Source organism: Microplitis mediator, chromosome 1, assembly GCF_029852145.1.
Source record: "Microplitis mediator isolate UGA2020A chromosome 1, iyMicMedi2.1, whole genome shotgun sequence".
Classification (NCBI taxonomy): domain Eukaryota; kingdom Metazoa; phylum Arthropoda; class Insecta; order Hymenoptera; family Braconidae; genus Microplitis; species Microplitis mediator.
In genome coordinates this window covers 25,648,497-25,665,757 of record NC_079969.1, presented here as the reverse complement: position 1 = coordinate 25,665,757, position 17,261 = coordinate 25,648,497, and the positions used below count along the sequence as shown (strand labels likewise).

Sequence of the window (17,261 nt, the reverse complement as noted above, 5' to 3'; positions counted from 1 at the left end):
TTAAAAATTGGGCATTTCATAGGGTCAAAAAGTTGTATTATGTTGAATTTTGCCCATCAAAAACTGAGTATGAGAGATTTTTTTTTTAAATAAATGAAAACTATTTATTTTTAATAACAATATGGAACTCAAATTGACTGTATAAATTTTCTGCCGCTGAAATTTCAAATACGAATTTCAAGAACCCGAACTATTGAATGATAAAATAAAAATTTCAATAAACATTACAGAGAAAAAAAGTGCCAACGTACGAATAAAAATTTGTTTAATTTTTTAAAAATAAACAATTATCGGAAAAATAAAAAATTCTATCGAACATTAACGGACAATTAAATTGTTTATAAAAAAATTTAAAAAATAAATTTTTAGGCGCCAAGTTAATAGCGGGAGAAATAAAAGACAGTTGGCATTGACATGACTGGTAAAAGTAAGTCGCCGACAGTTTTTACCCCTTTTCTTAGCAAACGAGTCTAATTTCACACTGGCACTACCCATTAACTTCCGGCAATTTCCGGCTGCGATTTACTCTCTGAGAGGCTTTTGTTTCCATCGATGTAATGTTGATCCCGAACAACCAGCCCACTGATCGCGGTGTAACAAAAATTCACCAACATTTATATATTCCGACTAAACAGGTAAAAATCTTAGAAATATATTGAAATTGTTTGATTTTTTTTTAATTCATGAATAATTATTTTACAGTCCAAACATTATCATGTCCGGTTATCATAAGAAATTTGATAACTGCAATAACGATGAACCAGACGCCCAGCTTCGTATTGCTGTGCAACGAAGAGATCGTAAGTTGGCAAAATCACTTTTGAACAATGGTGCTCAGATAAATTATCCTCACGCAAGACCTTGTGCCACAATAATTCATTTAGCTGTAATGAATCATGATGTAGAAATGGTGTCAATGTTGCTAGACAGCGGAGCTTATTTAAACAAACAAAACACATGCGGTGAAACTGCACTTCATTTAGCTACGATCGATCGTGATGTAAAAATGGTGAAAGTGTTGCTAGACAAATGCATTTATTTCGATTATTTAGATATTAAAGACAATAACGGTAAAACTGCACTTCATTTAGCAGCTGAATGTGGCTCTGAGCCAATAGTTAAATTACTTGTCAACAAAGGAGCCAACGTAAACACCATTGCTAAAGATCATTCAAGGCCAATCGAAAAAGTTATTTCGACTTGGAGAAATAATATCTTTAAATTACTTGTATGTCATGGTGCTAATGTTGATATTACACTCAGTGATGGTGAATCACTACTCCTTAGAGCAATTAAAAGCTGTGAACCATCTACCGTTAAGTGTATTCTTGAAAAATCTTCAGTTGATAAAAATATAAACAAAACCTGTCTTACAACAGCAGTACTTAAAGGAAATGAAGAAATTGAACAGCTCTTAATTAAGCATGGTTTCGAAGTTGAACCTCAATGTGTTAATAATTCAAAATTTTTTCACGCTATCGTTAAAAGAGGATATACCAAATTCGTAACTGATCTTTTGACAATGGGTGCTGATGTTAATGCACTCCGTCAAGAAACAACTAAATATACACTTCTTCATACTGCTTGTATAAATCGAAAATTAGAAATGGCTAGATTATTAATACAGCATGATATTAACTTAAATGTAAAAGATCATAAAGAAAAAACGGCAATTTTTTATGCCGTAAAAAATGGCGATTTTAATATCGTAAAGTTGTTGATAACTAACGGAGCTTGTGTTGAAGATGATCCTGATTTACTTAACATTGCTGCTCTTAATCAATGCAGTGATACTGTTCAAATATTACTGGAACATGGTGTTGATATTAATGCATGTGATTCTTTTGGAAAGACGGCTTTACATTCAGCATTTGTTAAACAGTCTTCTCAATTGAACAACGATGTAATTTATAAAATCGAGCCGTCATTAATTCGAGTACTATTAAACAAAGGTGCTGATGTCAATATGCCAATGAATGATGGCCGAACAGCGCTTCATTTGGCTGTTCAAACTGATAACAAAGAAATCGTAAATACTCTTCTGGAATACAATCCAAAAGTGAGTGTGTCAGATGCTAAAGGAATGACACCATTACATTCAGCTGCACAAACGGAAAATTCCAAAATTGTTGACAGCCTTCTGAATAAAAATGCAGATATTACAGCTGTGGATATAAAAGGCATGACGGCATTACATTTTGCCGCTGAAGTAGGACATTTAGACATCATTAAAAATCTCTTGAAATATGAGCCTAATGCCGATGCTATAGATGAATTCAACTCAACACTTTTGCATGGTGCAGCTAAATATGGATACTTAGATACTATTAATTGTGTTAATGGTGAAGGATCAACTGCTCTCCTTATCGCTATTTCGCATTCATTATCTCTAGAGTTTATTCAAGAATTACTCACGTTTGGTGCAGACGTTAATTATAGAAATACCAAAGGAGAAACAGCTCTTCACATTGCTTCAAAAATGAAACAACGTGAAATTATTGAAATTTTATTAAGATATGGCGCAGACATAAACATTAAATGTCAAAGGAATAAAACCGCTTTACTTCATACATATGAGTATAAACGTCCAAAATTTTTCAGTTCACGAGTTATTGATTGCGATTGTGAGGAATATGGCTGTGGGTGTGCGGATGATTGTTATAGTTGGGAACTAAGAGATCAGTATGACGAAGAAGAATTTCGATTTGATCACTTTTCTTGTCATGTCAAAGATTGCTGTCCAATTGTTGAAGTTTTCAAGCATCATATTCTAAAACTCAAAGCTGTCAAGTTTTATGTAGATAAGAATAACATACTAGGTCTCGAATATTTTGAGGAGTTGAAAAGTAACGTATATTTCGATGTATTCGATCAAAGCGACTCTGATAGAGATTCGTTTTCAGGAAGTCCAGTTGTTGATAATAGTAAAGTAAATATGGAATTAGAGTCTATGAAAAATGAAAGAATTGGCAACAGTAACATAACATTCTATCACTTTTTGACAAGCAATATTCATCAGTTAGCTAGATATGTCAAGAATAAAAATATTGTCGAAGTCATAAATTCAAATGATTATGAATTGATATTTCCTATTTTTTCTGATATCATTGAGAGTCGCTTCCATATTGGAATAGAAAGACACAAATTGTTAGCACGCTGTGATTTTCTTTGCGACTTTTTTGTAGACTTACCCGATACTTGCATTGATGAAATTCTAAGTTATCTCAACAATCAAGAGCTTAGATTCTTAACCAATGCGTACAAAAATCAATATGTTTTAAACAAACGAAAAATTTTCCTCAATTTATAAATTTAATGATTGCATAATTATAAACCAGATAATAAGGAAATTTTTATTTTACTTTTTTTTATTTATAAAATGTCTAAAAATGGATGCGAATCTGTTCAACTATATTACGAAATAATACATAAATAAAACTATAAAAACTTTCAACAATGATTGTTATCGATACGATTGATCGCGGTTGATTTACGCGTAATTATTTAAATTTTATAAAGTTTATTATGAAAAATTATAGTTTATTCTGAAAATATAATTATTTATTTTAAATTAAATACTTTTATTCTAACATTTAAATGAAAGTTTTTATGGTTTTATTAATTATTATTGAATACATATTTCAATAATATAAATACTTTGTTTGCAAATGAACGTTTTTCTGTGCTGTTCAACAATTAGTTTTTTATCGAGTACTTTATTTTATTCATTCTTTTATTTTTTTTATAAGAACTTTCACTCTAATAAAACTAATGTGTAATTCAATCGTTTATTTAGAGTAATAAATAGCAGCAACTTTTTTATTACACTATTTATTTATTAATTCATTTATTTTATTCTATTATGAGTAAAAATTGAAGTACTGATACTGTGGAATTGGTTCTATTGAGATATTAAAAATCATTATCATCAATAAATATAATTTATCAAAATTTTGCATTGATAGTATTTGAGTTGATCTTTAATTTATGGACAACTCACACGTTAATTTCTTATTTTGTTTAAAAAATCTACGCGATTTTTTAAAAATTTATGTTGACGTTAAAAAACGTTGATAATAATTATTTTAGTTATATCATATAAGTAAACGTGTTTCAAAAATTATCAAGAAAATTAAAATGATATTAATATAACGTTGTCTATTGTTCAATATATATGATAAATTAAAAAAAAACCTCTGCGAGAAATAGCCTATCATATTGATCCATGCTCATAATAATAAATATTTTATAATTAATTGTAAGCTAAGTATTTCATTACTGGTGTTTGCTATCACATTGTAATTAATATTTTTGAGGAATAAATAAAATTTATTTCTATTCATTTTTATTTTTTAAATTCTTCGTCGTAAGTTTTTATAAGTCAGAAAAATCTTGATCCTGAAGTCAGAAGATAGTTACATATTTTCGAATTTTTTTTATTTACTAATAAATCAATTATTGACACAAATAATTTTTAATAAAATGATTAAATTATAGTTTTTCAATTTTGCGCCAAAGTGGTGTAACTGCACGTCAATGTGTTCAGCGTTCAAATTTTTGCTAAAGTGGGGGTAGGAGGATGAATTGCAAAATCGATTGTTACGTACAATTTTTAATTTTTCTCTAATTTCTTATAATTTACTTTTTAAATATTTAATTTAACTGTGCAAGTAATAAGAAAAATTAACAAATCCTTAGTAAAAGCAAAACATTTTGACCGCATTTTTTTGCCTTATTAATATAATTGTCGATACAAATAAATTTAAATGAATTATTAAATTTAAATTTTGAAATTTCGCACAAAGGTGGCACTACTGCGCGTCGTTGTTGTATTCAGATGCGAGTTCAAACTTCTGCTAAAGTGGGGGTAGGAGAATATGCAAAATCGATTGCTTTGTATCGACTGGTAGTCCTATTATATCAGTCAGAAAAGTTCCATTCGCGATATTAAATATCCCACCAAAAACAGATTCTCTGTAAAAAATCGCGCCAAGTACACGTTCAACACTTTTTATGAATGGAAAAAATTTACTTTACAAAAAGCTATAAAATCTTGAAAACACCAAGTAACTGGTAGCATTGAAAATCATGAGAAAAATCTCAATCAAAATATATAATAAAAAAAAAATGATCCGAATGTACTTGGTGTGCGTCACGATTTGATTGAGTGAAGTAATTCACTGCAAATCCACTCTGTAAGTAAGTGTATTATTTTAACACACATGGTATGTATCCCATGTTTGTCATACGCTAACTATATTTTTTTTGTAGTCATTTGATACACGTTTAATGGCGTGTTAAATTTCTATAGCTTGCTCACCGCATTTCAATGTTTTTCGGTAAGTGTTTAAATTCTGACTACACGCTTGATTTTACAGTCAATTCCTGTGATCGATTCTGAATTTTAGTAAGCTGCAGACAAATAACGATAACAAGAAAATTTATTGTTTAAACGCACACCAAGTACATTCGGATCATTTTTTTATTATTATATATTTTGATTGAGATTTTTCTCATGATTTTCAATGCTACCAGTTACTTGGTGTTTTCAAGATTTTATAGCTTTTTGTAAAGTAAATTTTTTCCATTCATAAAAAGTGTTGAACGTGTACTTGGCGCGATTTTTTACAGAGAATCTGTTTTTGGTGGGATTTCTCTCTTTTTTGTAGAGCAAAGCAACTTCATATATTGTCTGGGAGTTACATTGTTTTTTATATTTCTGAATAGAAACCTTTGATACAATAATTATAAATTTTTTAATATTACGAAACATTTACATGATATATATAATCTTAGCCACTAAGAAATACGACTTTCTTTTTCTTTTTGCCGTCCTATATCCACCGCAGATTGTGGGAAAATTGAATTCAGAGTTGCCAGAAAATTTTTGTCTAAGTCACCCCATCTATGATCAAAAGTAGCGAAATATTTTGTCGTCGTCCAATCATTTTTAAGTTCAAAATAGTTCTATTGGCTCTCAGTTTAATCTATATTAGCCGATAAGAGGACACTATAATTTACCGCATAAATTGAAATTAACTTTTCAAAAAGTATTATTGTAATAATTTTTTTTTGTAGTGAGAAATTATAGGATATTTTTAGGAAAAATTTGATGAAAAAAATTCTTAATCAATATTCCCCTTTATTTTTTTTGTAAAAAGAAAACATAAGCATTTTTAGCATTAGTTGGCCACCGTATTGGTTGTATGTTTTTATCATCTGCTTGGATCCATGCTGAGTTATCTTTCATCATAGCAACATAATGACAAGAGCTATCATCTTTTTCAGAATAAAATATTGCACTTACGACATTATACATTTCATTACACAAAGAAATCTTGGCTGTAGGCACTGATTTTATCAGTCCTTTTTTTTTATTGAAATTTTATTATTATCTTTTAAAGATGATTCTAACTTCACGACAATTATCTGCTGTACAGAGTTTATTACAATTTTAGTATGCGTTTCTTTGATCTCTTTACAATTATTGCAAAATTTCAATGTATTGAACCACTGTCTGATAAATCCGTAATAATGGCCGATATTCACGCAAAATTCTTTTTAACAACAATGACCACTATTGTTTTACTTTTAACCGCCACTTTTTTTTACATATGACACATGCCAACTTAAATAAACATCAATAAACTGATCAATCAAATTGTTGACTTGTATGGTAATTTTTAGTTATTATACCATTATCGAGTTTGACAAAACTGTAACTTCACACGAAATTATTTATATAGATTTTCTTATAAAAATTGCAATGTAAATAATTTACTGATATTTTCAGTTGATGGAATCAGTCATGATTATATTATTAATTTTGAAAATACTTTCGTGATCATAACTTATCATTTAGTCATGCAGTAGGATTAAAATCAAAGTTCAGTTGAGCGGGTAAATAACGATAATTCAAAATTACCACTTTGTGGTGGAAAATGTCACTTGCGTGTGACTAACAACATTGAAAACATAAAAATATTTTAGTTTGTTTCTGTTGGTCAAACTGAGTTCTTGGTAAACTTACCATATTATCAGATTCGCCGAGCGAACTCCCTAATAGCACAGTTTGCTTTAGCAAAAGTTTACTTACAAAAGTTTCCTTGAATTTTTCGTCAAATATCCGTCAACTTCGGACTTTTCCGTTTTTTACGACTATTTGTATGCAACTTGATATTCAATTTGACGCCAATTTACTCTGCCCGATTTAGAATCCAAATTCACTTTAAAAGTTGACTAGAAAAAAGTTGTCGTCAATTTTTAAGCATATTTTTACTTCAATTCATGGTTAATTTGACTTAAAAAATTGTAAAGTATTTTTTTACCGTGAAATTGTAGAAAATTTGATTTATGATTTTGCTTACCTTCTGAAATGGTAAGAATTAACATTACCGACTTTTTTTTCTCCTAAAAAGTTACTTCTAAATTGAACGAAAATTAACCGAAAATTTTTCTTTCCAACTTCTGCTGTCAAATTGTCAGGAAATTCGGGCAACAAATTTCAGGCAATTTCAATCTCAAATTAGTGTCAATTTCAAGCTAAAGTCGCTATTAGGGAGTTTGCTAAACAAAAGTTTTCTTTATAAAAGTTTCCTGGATTTTTTTGTCAAATGACCGTCAATTTCGGGCTTTTTCGTTTTTGACGATAATTGGTGTACAACTTACCATACAATTTGACGTAAATTTACTTTCTGAGTTAAAATGCAAATTTACTTCAAAAGTTGTATACAAATTGTCGTCAAAAACAGAAAAGCTTAAAGTTGACCGACATTTGACGAAAAATTTAAGGATTTTTTCGTAAAGTTAAACTTTTGCTAGGCAAACTGCGCTAATTGGATTTTGTTTCGAGTAAAAAAAGTTACCTTTAAATTGAGGAAAAATTAATCGTAAATTTTTCGATTTAACCTTCGCTGTCAAACTGTCAGCAAATTCGGGCAGCAAATTTTGGGTAATTTCATTGTCAAATTATTGTCAATTTCAAGCTAAGTAGTCATTAGGGTAGTTAATAGTTAACCCAAACTCGCTCATTCATTCGTCATGGGTAAAATAATATTACGCATTAGGCCTCGTTGCTTGTGCATACAAGGCTGTGTCGGATAATGAAAGCGCTCTCTAGTGCTAAAAATCAAGACAGATTTTAAATACTTCGATGTTGAGTCAATCGTGCTCCTTCTTAAAACTATTTATTCTAAGACGGTAATAAATAAGCATAAATTATAGATGGAAAAAATTTCTCAAATCTCAAATTTTAAGGTACTATAGTATATGCTAACGTTTTTTATATTTTATGAGATAAATAATAATAAAATGTGATAACATTCAGTTAATAAAGTCTGAGTGAGACACAAATATTTAGAAAAAACAGAAATAAGCCGTGTTTAAATTTTAATTAAAAAAAATGTAATACATAACCATAAAACACCACTCCGACTCGAGAAAAGAGACAGGTAGGCTCGCGCTACACACTCACACATATACATGTGTTGGACCGTGTACTTGGCGCGAGACACTACCGTGTCTCTGGATATAGCGCATTTTGATTAATGTTGATACAGAATATAACCCATCGGTAGACAATTAACAGGAATTTATTAACATCTATTCAAATCAAGTAAAACAGGTAAAAATCTTAGAAATATATGAAAATTATTTGATTTTTTGTAAATTTATCATTCTGAAGTTCACAGACAATTAACAATTTTTTGATTTTTTTTTTTTTTTCAACAAATAAATGACGAAAAAAGAAACTAAGAATATGCACATGTAGAGAATTAATGAAACTACAAGTGCAATTATTTTGAATTATTCATTGCTTGAAAAAAATTAAAAAAATTATTAGACGTCAACTAACTTCAGTATCATAAATTGACTTATGATTATTTTTCAGTTGAAACATTACCATGTTTGGTAATTATACAGAGTTCAATAACTCTAACAAAGATGAAACATACTTCATGCTTCGAGATGCTGTCCAACGTAAAAACAGTGAGCTGGCAAAATCACTTTTGAACAATGGTGCTCAAGTAAATAGTCCTTACGAAAGATCTTGTAACACGATACTTCATTATGCTACGATGAATCGTAATGAAGAATTGGTGCAAATGTTGCTAGACAGAGGAGCTTATATTGACGTACCAAACACACAGGGTAAAACTCCACTTCATTTAGCAGTTGAATGCGGCTCTGAGCCAATAGTTAAATTACTTGTCAACAAAGGAGCCAACGTAAACACTATAGCTAAAGATAATTCAACGCCAATTGAAAAAGCAATCTCTACGTGGCAATGTCATATTTTCTCACTACTGGTTCGTCATGGCGCGAATGTTAACATTACTCTCAGTAATGGTCAAACATTACTTTATGAAGCAGTTCAACGCGGCTATACATCTGTCGTTAAGTGTATTCTCGAAAAATCTTCAGTTAATAAAAATAAAAACAAAAACTGTCTTACAACAGCAGTACTTAAGGGAAATGAAGAAATTGAACATCACTTGCTTGAGCATGGTTTCGAAGTTGAACCTCAATGTGTTAATAATTCAAAATTTTTCCACGCTATCGTTGCAAGAGGATATATCAAATGCGTAACTGATCTTTTGAAAATGGGTGCTGATGTTAATGCACTCCGTCAAGAAACAACTAAATATACACTTCTTCATACTGCTTGTATAAATCAAAAATTAGAAATGGCTAGATTATTAATACAGCATGATATTAACTTGAATGTGAAAGATAATAAAGAAAAAACGGCAATATTTTATGCCGTAAAAAATGGTGATTTTAATATCGTAAAGTTGTTGATAACTAACGGAGCTTGTGTTGAAGATGATCCTGATTTACTTAACATTGCTGCTCATAATCAATGCATTGATATTGTTCAAATTTTACTGGAGCATGGTGTTGATATTAATGCTTATGATTGTTTTGGAAAGACGGCTTTACATTCGGCATTAATTGAACAGTTTTTCCAATTAGAAGACAAAGTAATTTGTATACTCTCTTCTAAAGACGTTAAGGCGTCATTAGTGAGAGTATTATTGAACAAAGGTGCTGATGTCAATATTCGAATGAAGGACGGTCAAACAGCGCTTCATTTAGCTGTTCGAACTGATAACAAAGAAATCGTGGATACTGTTCTGGAATGCAATTCAAAGGTAAATGTATCAGATGCTAAAGGAACTACACCAATACATTTAGCTGTACAAACGAAAAATGTAATTATTGTTTTTAGTCTTCTCAGTAAAAATGCAGATATTAAAGCTATGGATATAAAAGGTATGACGGCATTACATTTTGCGGCTGAAGTAGGACATCTCGATATTATTAAAATTCTCTTGAGATATGAACCTGATGTTAATGCCATAAATCAATTCTGCTTGACACCACTGCATTGTGCGGCTAAATATGGACACTTGGAAGCTGTTAAAATTTTACTTGAGCACAATGCTAATGTAAATGCCGTTGACATTAGGGGTTCGACGGCTCTTCATTTAGCTGTTGAAGCCAAGCATCGTAAAATTGCTAAGTACTTACTTAAATTCAATCGTCACATAAATTCACCAAATGATAATGGTGAAACTTATCTTCATATTGCGGTGAAAAATGATGACATTGATACTACCAGATTACTTTTGAATTATTCTATAGATGTTAATTGTATCAATAAAAATGGATTGACTCCACTATTAATAGCTGCGCTCGGTAATTTCTCGATATTAACTGAACTTCTGATAGAGAACGGAGCTGATATTCATGTTACAGATCCACGGGGTAGAAGTGTTCTTCACATTGCTGCTAAAAATAATAACTTAGAAAGTGTTTCAATTCTATTAGAGAAACATGCTGATGTTAACTGTAAAGACAAAAATGGATTGACACCACTACTAATAGCAGTTCGTTTAAATCATGAAGATCTCACTGATCTTTCTCTCGAGCACAATGCAGATGTTAATTGTCCCGAACAAAATAATGAGCCAGCAATTGACATTGCTATGGAGAAAAGAAATGAAACTATAGTCTTAAAGTTATTAACTCATGGCGCCGATGTTAATTTCGTTGATGATGAAGGATCGACTGTTCTTCTCAATGCTATTTGGCAAGCACCATCTCCACAATTTATTGAAAAATTACTCATGTTTGGTGCAGATGTTAATCACAGAAATAACAAAGGAGAGACAGCTCTTCACATTGCTTCAAGAGTGAAACGACGTGACATTATTGAAATTTTATTAAGATATGGCGCAGACATAAATATCAAATGCCAAAGAAATAAAATCGCTTTACTTCATTTATATGAGTACACCAATTCAGAAAACCGTCCATCATCTTCGGGCTGGGAAGGTTGTGAGAATTTCGATTGCGAAGGTTGGGACGGTGGTCGTTGCACTAGTTGGCAGCGAAAATATCGGTATGACGAAGACGACGATTATCAACACTTTTCTTGCCATGTCGATGAATGTTCTTCAATTGTCGCAGTTTTCAAGCGACATATTCTAAAGCTACAAGTCGCTAAATTTGATGTAGATAATAGTAATATTCATGCTCTTAAATATTTTGAAACAATGAAAAGTGACAGAGACAACGGTGAAAATTATGACATAGACTTTGATGAATACAATGAAAGTGATTCTGATATAGATATTGATTCAGGCAGCAAAGCAGATAATGAAAATTATGGTAGTAAAGAAATTATGGAGTTGGAGTCTATGAAAAATGAAAGAATGGGAAACAGCAACATATCATTCTATGATTTTTTGACAAGTAGTGTGCATCGGTTAGCTAAATATGTCAAGAATAAGAATATCGTCGAAATGATAAATTTAAATGATTATGAATTGATATTTCCTATTTATTCTGACATCATCAAGAGTCGCTATCATATTGGCATGGAGAGGAACAAATTGTTAGCACAATGTGAGTTTCTAGGTGATATTTTTGTCGACTTACCCGATACTTGCATTGATGAAATTATAAGTTATCTTAACAATCAAGAGCTTAGATTTTTAACGAATGCTTACAAAGATCGGAATTTTTCGAACAAACGAAAAATTCATCTCGTTTCATAAATTTAGTAATTCATTTATTTTATGCTATTATTAGTAAAAATTGAAATACTGATAATGCGGAATTGGTTCTACTGAGATATTAAAAATCATCATCATCAATAAATATAATTTATCAAAATTTTGCATTGACAGTTTTTAAGTTGATTTTTAATTTATGGACAACTCACACGTTAATTTTTTATTCTGTTTAAAAAATCTACGCGATTTTTCAAAGATTTATGTTGACATTAAAATACGCTGACAATATCTATTTTACTTATATTATATCAGTATATGTTTTTTAAAAATGATCAAGAAAATAATTATAATATTAATACACCGTTGTTTATTGTTTCATACATATGATAGATTAAAAAAAAACCTCTGCGAAAAATAATTCATCGTATATAACTCATGCTCTTAATGATAAATATTTTTTTATTAATTGAAAGCTAAGTATTTCATTACTGGTATTTTCTATCGCATTGTAATCAATATTTTGGTCAAATAAATAAAATTTACTTTTATTAATTTTTGTTTTTTATATTTAGTGTGAAGTAAACGATCCTATAATTAACCGTTTTAGAAAATTATAAAAATGAATAACGTTTGGTAAAGTTTGAGGATTAAAAATTGGGCATTTTATTGGTTCAAAAAGTTGTAGCATGTTGAATTTTGCCTATCAAAAACTTGGTGCATGAGAGATTTTTTTCATAAATAAATGAAAACGATTTATTTTTAATAATAATGAAACTCAGATTGACTGTATAGATTTTCTGCCTCTGAAATTTCAAATACGAATTTCAAGAACTCGAACTATTGAATGATAAAATAAAAATTTCAATAAACATTACAGAAAAACAAAGTGCCAACGTAAGAATAAAAATTTGTTTAATTTTTTAAAAATAAACAATTATCGGAAAAATAAAAAATTCTATCGAACATTAACGGATAATTAAATGGTTTATAAAAAAATTTAAAAAATAAATTTTTAGGCGCCAAGTTAATAGAGGGAGAAATAAAAGACAGTTGGCATTGACATGACTGGTAAAAGTAAGTCGCCGACAGTTTTTACCCCTTTTCTTAGCAAACGAGTCTAATTTCACACTGGCACTACCCATTAACTTCCGGCAATTTCCGGCTGCGATTTACTCTCTGAGAGGCTTTTGTTTCCATTGATGTAATGTTGATCCCGAACAACCAACCCACTGATCGCGGTGTAACAAAAATTCACCAACATTTATATATTCCGACTAAACAGGTAAAAATCTTAGAAATATATTGAAATTGTTTGATTTTTTTTTAATTCATGAATAATTATTTTACAGTCCAAACATCATCATGTCCGGTTATCATAAGAAATTTGATAACTGCAATAACGATGGACCAGACGCCCAGCTTCGTATTGCTGTGCAACGAAGAGATCGTAAGTTGGCAAAATCACTTTTGAACAATGGTGCTCAGATAAATTATCCTCACGCAAGACCTTGTGCCACAATAATTCATTTAGCTGTGATGAATCATGATGTCAATGTTGCTAGACAGCGGAGCTTATTTAAACAAACAAAACACATGCGGTGAAACTGCACTTCATTTAGCTACGATCGATCGTGATGTAGAAATGGTGAAAGTGTTGCTAGACAAATGCATTTATTCCGATTATTTAGATATTAAAGACAATAACGGTAAAACTGCACTTCATTTAGCAGCTGAATGCGGCTCTGAGCCAATAGTTAAATTACTTGTCAACAAAGGAGCCAACGTAAACACCATTGCTAGAGATCATTCAAGGCCCATCGAAAAAGTTATTTCGACTTGGAGAAATAATATCTTTAAATTACTCGTATGTCATGGTGCTTATGTTGATATTACACTCAGTGATGGTGAATCACTACTCCTTAGAGCAATTAAAAGCTGTGAACCATCTACCGTTAAGTGTATTCTTGAAAAATCTTCAATTGATAAAAATATAAACAAAACCTGTCTTACAACAGCAGTACTTCAGGGAAATGAAGAAATTGAACAGCACTTGATTAAGCATGGTTTCGAAGTTGAACCTCAATGTGTTAATAATTCAAAATTTTTTCACGCTATCGTTGCAAGAGGATATACCAAATTCGTAACTGATCTTTTGGCAATGGGTGCAGATGTTAATGCACTCCGTCAAGAAACAACTAAATATACCCTTCTTCATACTGCTTGTATAAATCGAAAATGAGAAATGGCTAGATTATTAATACAGCATGATATTAACTTAAATGTAAAAGATCATAAAGAAAAAACGGCAATTTTTTATGCCGTAAAAAATGGCGATTTTAATATCGTAAAGTTGTTGATAACTAACGGAGCTTGTGTTGAAGATGATCCTGATTTACTTAACATTGCTGCTCTTAATCAATGCAGTGATACTGTTCAAATATTACTGGAACATGGTGTTGATATTAATGCATGTGATTCTTTTGGAAAGACGGCTTTACATTCAGCATTTGTTAAACAGTCTTCTCAATTAAACAACGATGTAATTTATAAAATCGAGCCGTCATTAATTCGAGTACTATTAAACAAAGGTGCTGATGTCAATATGCCAATGAATGATGGTCGAACAGCGCTTCATTTGGCTGTTCAAACTGATAACGAAGAAATCGTAAATACTCTTCTGGAATACAATCCAAAAGTGAATGTGTCAGATGCTAAAGGAATTACACCATTACATTTAGCTGCACAAACGGAAAATTCCAAAATTGTTGACAGCCTTCTGAATAAAAATGCAGATATTACAGCTGTGGATATAAAAGGCATGACGGCATTACATTTTGCCGCTGAAGTAGGACATTTAGACATCATTAAAAATCTCTTGAAATATGAGCCTAATGTCTATGCTATAGATGAATTCAACTCAACACTTTTGCATGGTGCAGCTAAATATGGATACTTAGATACTATTAATTGTGTTAATGGTGAAGGATCAACTGCTCTCCTTATCGCTATTTCGCATTCATTATCTCTAGAGTTTATTAAAGAATTACTCACGTTTGGTGCAGATGTTAATTATAGAAATACCAAAGGAGAAACAGCTCTTCACATTGCTTCAAAAATGAAACAACGTGAAATTATTGAAATTTTATTAAGATATGGCGCAGACATAAACATTAAATGTCAAAGGAATAAAACCGCTTTACTTCATACATATGAGTATAAACGTCCAAAATTTTTCAGTTCACGAGTTATTGATTGCGATTGTGAGGAATATGGCTGTGGGTGTGCGGATGATTGTTATAGTTGGGAACTAAGAGATCAGTATGACGAAGAAGAATTTCGATTTGATCACTTTTCTTGTCATGTCAAAGATTGCTGTCCAATTGTTGAAGTTTTCAAGCATCATATTCTAAAACTCAAAGCTGTCAAGTTTTATGTAGATAAGAATAACATACTAGGTCTCGAATATTTTGAGGAGTTGAAAAGTAACATATATTTTGATGTATTCGATCAAAGCGACTCTGATAGAGATTCGTTTTCAGGAAGTCCAGTTGTTGATAATAATAAAGTAAATATGGAATTAGAGTCTATGAAAAATGAAAGAATTGGCAACAGTAACACAACATTCTATAACTTTTTGACAAGCAATATTCATCAGTTAGCTAGATATGTCAAGAATAAAAATATTGTCGACGTCATCAATTCAAATGATTATCAATTGATATTTCCTATTTTTTCTGATATCATTGAGAGTCGCTTCCATATTGGAATAGAAAGACACAAATTGTTAGCACGCTGTGATTTTCTTTGCGACATTTTTGTAGACTTACCCGATATTTGCATTGATGAAATTCTAAGTTATCTCAATAATCAAGAGCTTAGATTCTTAACCAATGCGTACAAAAATCAATATGTTTTAAACAAACGAAAAATTTTCCTCAATTTATAAATTTAATGATTGCATAATTATAAACCAGATAATAAGGAAATTTTCATTTTATTTTTTTTTATTTATAAAATGTCTAAAAATGGATGCGAATCTGTTCAACTATATTACGAAATAATACATAAATAAAACTATAAAAACTTTCAACAATGATTGTTATCGATACGATTGATCGCGGTTGATTTACGCGTAATTATTTAAATTTTATAAAGTTTATTATGAAAAATTATAGTTTGTTTTGAAAATATAATTATTTATTTCAAGTTAAATACTTTTATTTTAACATTTAAATGAAAGTTTTTATGGTTTTATTAATTATTATCAAATATATATTTCTGTAGTATCAATACTTTGTTTGCAAATGAACGTTTTTCTGTGCTGTTCAACAATTAGTTTTTTATCGAGTACTTTATTTTATTCATTCTTTTATTTTTTTTATAAGAGCTTACACTCTAATAAAACTAATGTGTAATTCAATTATTTATTTAGAGTAATAAATAGCAGCAACTGATTTATTATACTATTTATTGAAGTACCGATAATGCGGAATTGGTTCTACTGACATATTAAAAATTATCATCAATAAATATAATATATCAAAATTTGGCATTGATAGTTTTTAAGTTGATCTTTAATTTACGGACAACTCACACGTTAATTTATTATTCTGTTTGAAAAATCTACGCGATTTTTTAAAGATTTATGTTGACATTAGAAGAAAACGTTGATAATAATTATTTTACTTATATCATATAAGTAAATTTGTTTTAAAAATCAAGAAAATTAAAAAAATATTAATATAATATTGTTTATTGTTCCATATATATGATGAATTAAAAAAAACCTATGCGAAAAATAAATTATCATACTATACTCATGTTTTTAATAATAAATATTTTATTATTAATTGTAAGCTAAGTATTTCAGTACTGGTGTTTTCTATCCCATTGTAATTAATGTTTTGTTGGAATAAATAAAATTTATTTCTATTCATTTTTATTTGTTATATTCTTCTTTGTAAGTTTTTATAAGTCGGAAAAATCATAGTCCTGAAGTTAGAAGATAATTAAAAAATTTCTGATTTTTTTTTTCTAATACATCAATTATTAACACAAATAATTTTTAATAAAATGATTAAATTATAATTTTGCAATTTTGCGCCTAAGTGGTGCTACTGCACGTCGTTGTGTTCAGCGTTTAAATTTTTGCTAAAGTGGGAGTGGGAGATTTAATTGCAAAATCGATTGTTGTAGCAACTGACGGTCAAATAGCGGCAGTCAGTATCATCGACAACG

The 17,261-nt window shown here is 30.0% G+C and overlaps 3 protein-coding genes across 4 annotated transcripts; all 3 read left to right on the top strand.

Annotated features, from left to right (window-relative positions):
* Positions 1 to 508: 508 nt before the first annotated feature.
* On the top strand, positions 509 to 3,681 carry LOC130666638 (putative ankyrin repeat protein RF_0381). 2 transcript variants are annotated; one of them, XM_057467836.1, is made up of 3 exons: positions 509 to 635; positions 703 to 2,846; positions 2,904 to 3,681. In XM_057467836.1, exons 2-3 carry the CDS (start codon positions 716 to 718, stop codon positions 3,308 to 3,310), a joined length of 2,538 nt encoding a protein of 845 aa, XP_057323819.1. In that variant the 5' UTR covers positions 509 to 635; positions 703 to 715; the 3' UTR covers positions 3,311 to 3,681. The 2 variants fall into 2 exon arrangements, with proteins under 2 accessions (XP_057323819.1, XP_057323811.1); XM_057467828.1 differs by having other exon boundaries at positions 703 to 3,681.
* Positions 3,682 to 8,112: 4,431 nt separating this feature from the next.
* Positions 8,113 to 16,605, top strand: LOC130673443 (uncharacterized). Its single transcript, XM_057478462.1, has 6 exons — positions 8,113 to 8,623; positions 8,891 to 12,056; positions 12,901 to 12,917; positions 13,373 to 13,470; positions 13,586 to 14,185; positions 14,264 to 16,605. The coding sequence occupies exons 2-6, from the start codon at positions 8,904 to 8,906 to the stop codon at positions 15,967 to 15,969; spliced, it is 5,574 nt and encodes a 1,857-aa protein (XP_057334445.1). The 5' UTR covers positions 8,113 to 8,623; positions 8,891 to 8,903; the 3' UTR covers positions 15,970 to 16,605.
* Positions 12,610 to 14,397, top strand: LOC130674530 (serine/threonine-protein phosphatase 6 regulatory ankyrin repeat subunit B-like). The gene is made up of 3 exons (XM_057479885.1): positions 12,610 to 12,917; positions 13,040 to 13,305; positions 13,373 to 14,397. Exon 3 carries the CDS (start codon positions 13,567 to 13,569, stop codon positions 14,260 to 14,262), a length of 696 nt encoding a protein of 231 aa, XP_057335868.1. The 5' UTR covers positions 12,610 to 12,917; positions 13,040 to 13,305; positions 13,373 to 13,566; the 3' UTR covers positions 14,263 to 14,397.
* Positions 16,606 to 17,261: the final 656 nt, after the last annotated feature.

Bases quoted from the DNA above. Each gene is read 5' to 3' on its own strand.
- LOC130666638 (XM_057467828.1), top strand. From the start codon at position 716: ATGTCCGGTTATCATAAGAAATTTGATAACTGCAATAACGATGAACCA.
- LOC130673443 (XM_057478462.1), top strand. From the start codon at position 8,904: ATGTTTGGTAATTATACAGAGTTCAATAACTCTAACAAAGATGAAACA. The intron at 13,471-13,585 runs GTAAGTTGGCAA...CAATGTTGCTAG, and splicing joins TGCTGTGCAACGAAGAGATC to ACAGCGGAGCTTATTTAAAC. The intron at 14,186-14,263 runs GTGCAGATGTTA...ATCGAAAATGAG, and splicing joins AACTGATCTTTTGGCAATGG to AAATGGCTAGATTATTAATA.
- LOC130674530 (XM_057479885.1), top strand. From the start codon at position 13,567: ATGATGTCAATGTTGCTAGACAGCGGAGCTTATTTAAACAAACAAAAC.